At 34.1% G+C, this 5003-nt stretch overlaps 1 protein-coding gene across 2 annotated transcripts; it reads left to right on the forward strand.

Annotated features, from left to right (window-relative positions):
• Positions 1–1243: 1243 nt before the first annotated feature.
• Positions 1244–5003, forward strand: LOC101203949 (transcription factor bHLH143). Of its 2 annotated transcripts, none has more exons than XM_004136846.3 (4): positions 1244–1398; positions 2066–2699; positions 2807–2972; positions 3089–5003. In XM_004136846.3, the coding sequence occupies exon 4, from the start codon at positions 3108–3110 to the stop codon at positions 4188–4190; it is 1083 nt and encodes a 360-aa protein (XP_004136894.1). In that variant the 5' UTR covers positions 1244–1398; positions 2066–2699; positions 2807–2972; positions 3089–3107; the 3' UTR covers positions 4191–5003. The 2 variants fall into 2 exon arrangements, with proteins under 2 accessions (XP_004136894.1, XP_011658825.1); XM_011660523.2 differs by lacking the exon at positions 1244–1398 and adding an exon at positions 1442–1588.

A 5003-nucleotide genomic window follows, 5' to 3' on the forward strand; every position in this document is an offset into this window, starting at 1 on the left:
AATGGGTTTATGTTGTTATGGAAAATCAGTGCTGCCATTTGCCAATGTGGAATGTGCTACCAAATTTACATGATTTCTAATATAAGTGTGATAGTAGATTTTGGTAGTTTCATTGCTAATTCCAAAATAGTAATTAGAATTGTGATTGGAATTTGTTTTGCTTTTAGCTAGATAGTTGTGATAGATAACCACGTTCAATTACATCACTTCTCTTTTTGTCTCGTTTCTTAAAATCTATCGAACTTCATATTACTATCTCGTTTTCTTTATGATTTGAGTATATACCAAGTAACCTAATTGGATAACTAACCATGAATCACATTATAGTGGTTAATAGAAGCTTCTTAGTGTTTATCAATATATAAATTGATACACCTCTGTCATTGATAAAGGTTGTGATAAAAGTCTAACAGTGTTTATCAACGTTTTTTTTTTTCTTTTTGGCTATTTTTTTCAATAGTTTGAGATTGAAATTTTCTCAACTAATTAAAATACTCACAAAATATAGCAAAATTTCAGATTCTATAGACGATAGACACTCATAAACTTCTATTACTATTTATAAACTTGCGTTAGTCTACTTATAAACTTCTATTACCCTTATTGATGTTGCATATTAGTGTTTCACACTTAACAACTAGAAGAAAATATTTTACTATTTTTGAAAATTATCGTATTATAACTTTATCCTAACTATTTAATATAAATTATTATTATTAGATATCAATGATGTCATTAATTACTAAAATTCAGTAATTTAATTGTGTTAAAAAAATTTAATATATAAGCATTTATTTATTTTCAATTTTATTGACTAAATAATTAAATAATGCTAAATTCAAGGAATAACTTTATCAATTGATCTCTTAGAAATGATTAGTTGATTTTGGTTTCTTTTATATAAAATATAAATTTAACACATATATTTAACTTTCAAACTTCATCTATAAATATAAACATTAATTATTTCAGATATTCAAATCTTATATATTTATTATATATGCTCATGAAATAATGTATGTTATACAAACGAGTGATATATCAAGATAACTATTTTGATATTTTTATTAGTTTTGATATATTTAAAAATAAATCAAAAGGAGAATGCAATTTTTTTTTTCCAAAAGAAAAAAGGATTTTTTTGCAAAAAGAAGAAAAGAAAGAAAAAGAAGTTTGAGAAAATTAGAAAAGGAATGGGCAAAAGAGTAATTTGGATTTGTCCATAATGTTGACTTGACATCCTTTTATCGGTCTTCGATCTCTGGACGTTAAGCGTGCATTCCTTCTTCCTATTCTTCACTGTTCTTCTACAGTTTCCTCTTTCCCATTCCCACTTTCCCCTTTGTTTCTCTAAAACTTTTCTTTCCCCTCTCCATCTTCACACCCTTTCGCTAAAAGGTGAGCTCCTGCTTAATTCTTTCGGTTTCTTCTCCACTTCTCCTTTTAATTCTATGCTTGCTTTTTTCTTTTTTTTTTGTCTTTTTTCTTCCTCTCATTCTCTTCTTTCCTTCTTTTGCTTAATGGGTTTTTTTATTTTTCTTCCATGGAATAATGGGGAGGTTCTTTGGAGTGGCTGCATTATTAATGGGTTCGATTTATCTTTTGCGATCTTTGGATATATGGATGTTGTGATTCTGTGTTTTCTTTCTGAAGCTGCAAATAGTAATTTATTTTTGGGATGGCCATTCTTGCTTTTTTATTTTTATTTTTATTTTATTGAATTGGGAATTTAGAAAGCTTTTACTTTTCCTTTGTGAAAAATGAGAACATGTATTCTCATTCCCGCTCAAAAGGGAATATATGTTTTCATCGATGTTCACTACTGTTGGGATTGTAACATTTGTTCTGTAGTTTATGGAGGGGCAAGAGGGAGGATATGTTGAGAATTCTCTTCCTTTGTGTTTGATGTTTAGCTCAGAGATTGAGACTATTCATGTTTCATCTCATATGCTTGGATATAGCTTGCTTCTTGTTTCTTTTTATGTATTTTTAATTTTATTGGTTAGTAATTTTGTGGTGGAGGTTTGATTGCTGAAAACTCTATTGCTGTCTTGCTATTTTGCAGGTAAATTAGGGGAATTGACTGTAAACAAGTACTGGGGGATAAAAGGAACTATATTGGAACAAAAAATATGCCTTGGTCGAGTTCTACTGTCGATGTGTTTCACAAAGTTGTGCGCCTGAAAATATGCTGTTGGTTTATACTATAAATCATTTCTCATCCCATTGATCCTTTCCTATTTCATTTCTTATCTGCTTCACATCATCTAACCATGGGATCCAATCACTTTTTTATCATTGCTTCTGATATCTACATTAGCTGAAGCCAGTTTACCATCTGAATTCTGTCTTAGGCTTTAGTTCTATATTCCAATTTCAGGATTCCAAGCTATTTTTCATCTTAGTTTGCTTAAGATTTTTCAGATTTTCTACTTTTGCTCAGTTCCCCTGTGTTATGCTTGCTGGTTGGTGTACTCTGAACTTTGACAAACCGACTAGGCCTTTGTTTCATTGTGTAGCCCCTTCTGTCTCACATCATTTTCATCCTTCATTATAGTAAAGGGTTAAAAGTAGTTATGGTGTGCCAAGCAGCGAGTCAAACACGATTTCGGGCATTGAAACATGAAAATGGGATTGCTGGGAAGCCAACAATTATTGTTAAAGTGATAGCATGTTTTCAACCTTTGCAGAATTGCCAGGTATCCACAGCTTGGTTTCTAAACCCTATAAATGGTCTATTAATTTTGTTACTGAAGATCATTGACTCCTGGAACTATATGGTTAACCTTCCTGTTTTTTTTTCCAGGCTGAGTACTTCCGTCATTTGCTCAAACCTGTCACGTAGATCAATTTGTGATTTTTGCAATACACTTAAGCTGAAGTTTTTCTCTTTTGTTCTTTTTTAATTATTTGTTTCTGAAAGAATCAGCTAGTAACTGAACAGGGGAAATCAGAGGCATATTCATCTTGTGGTAGGTTTTTCCAGTCTTGCTTATTTACCTCAACTGAAATGATCTCGAGCAATCTTTTATTAATTTTTTGGTTGCTTTCTGAAAATTTGTTTTTTTCTTTTCATTGTCAATATTAGGTGATTGTTTTTTTGTTGGATGGTTAAGACTGGAGATTCCTGGCCTCAGCCTGGGCATTCTGCTGGGAACCTGCCCAATTTAAATTGCACGAATGAGTTGCTAAAGTTCAGGTTGCAATGTCTGAACCCAGACACTAATGTCTCTTCTGCACAAACGGAATTTTGGGGATCATCTATTCATCATGGTAGTTTGAATTGGGAGCAGAAGAATGAGAATCGGTTGCTTCACAGCTTTCCATCTTATTTCGGGACCATGCATTCCAATGCACTTCCATGCCTTGTGGAGAAACAGTTTGATTCATCTTTGGGATTTGGGCGAATGACCATACCTGATTCAAATACTGAGTTTCCTAAGAGGGAATTCATCATCTTTGATCAGACTGGAAATCAAACTAGTGTAATGTATAGTTCTGATACTGCTCAGATTCCCATCTCAATTAGTACAAAGAATTGTAGTCATGGCTTAAATGATGATGAAGAAGATGCTGCTGGGGATATTGATTTAAAAAATTATTTATTTCACAAAGATCCTTTGAAAAGTGGAATTGCTGGTGAGGAGAGTGAGATGCATGAAGACACAGATGAAATAAACGCCTTGCTTTATTCAGATGATGACAATCACTATATCAGTGATGATGAAGTAACTAGCACTGGTCATTCTCCACCGCTGATTAAGGAACTTTATGATAAACAAATTGAGGAAATGAATGAGGAAGTTGCTAGTTCCGATGGCCCCAGAAAAAGGCAGAGAATGGTAGATGGTGGGCACAAGAAATTGTCAGAAGCTCCCGTTTCAGTGAAAGTAGATGCACTTAACAACTACAGAGTTGATATGAAGTCAAGCTACACTGGTGGCAATAGCCAAGGACATCTTATGGATTCCAATTTTTCATCAAAAAAAGACAAGTTACGAGAGACTTTGAAACTTCTTGAAACCATGGTCCCTGGTGCTGAGGGCAAGCACCCAATGTTGGTCATTGATGAAGCTATAGACTACTTGAAGTCTCTAAAGTTTAAAGCAAAAGCTATGGGTCTAGCTGCTGCCACACTCCCTCACCGTGATGTCGGTCAAGGATATCAGGATGGGAGAAAAAGGTGGTAAGCAAAGATTTCTTTACAGAATGATTGTTGTATTTGAAAATCAATATGGTAATGGGACCCCTATGGACATTATGGGACTGTACGTAATGGGCTACTAAAGGAATTTAAGTGTAATATGCAGATACTGCTCTTTGCTTGTTGCCATTGAAAGACAAAATGGGTAATGTTGACCAGAAATGATTGTTATCTATTTGCTTTTGGGGCACTAAAGATTAAAGGAATCACTGGGATTTGACTACTTGGAAGGTGACAGTGGAGGTATTTGTTGTATTTTTGAGGGACCCCTCTTTTTCATGGAGAAACCCCATGAATTTAGTGCATGCGCATTTGGTTACTTAGGCCCCACTCTCCACTAAACTCTCCACCTGCATTCTCTATATCATGCTTTTGCCTTCTCTTTACATTGTATGGATAAGAAAAAAACAAAATGCAGATAATGAAAAGTATTGGAAAAGTGATTCAGGTGCAACAAATTGCGAGAGTACTGCAATGTGTTTCATGATGAATATGGTGGGAGCTGAGCTGGAGTTGCGCTTTAATCAATGATGCCGTAAAGGTAAGCTTGTTTTTTTGTTGCAAAGTGGGAAGTGATTGCTTTTTGTACAGAGAAAAATTGTGAAGGTGGAGTGGGGGGTGGTGGCCTCTGGTTCTGCTCGTGAGAATTTCCACTGTACTCTGCTCTTGTTTTTTTAGATTTGTTGTTTCTAATGGGCTCTTGGTTTGTCTATTTGAGTTTGAAGATCATGAATAATTGGTGGCTGAATTCTGCATTATTTGTTTTCAATTCCACTCTTTTTTATCTGTTCTTTCTTTT

The sequence above is a fragment of the Cucumis sativus genome, chromosome 7, assembly GCF_000004075.3.
Source record: "Cucumis sativus cultivar 9930 chromosome 7, Cucumber_9930_V3, whole genome shotgun sequence".
In the NCBI taxonomy this organism is placed as follows: domain Eukaryota; kingdom Viridiplantae; phylum Streptophyta; class Magnoliopsida; order Cucurbitales; family Cucurbitaceae; genus Cucumis; species Cucumis sativus.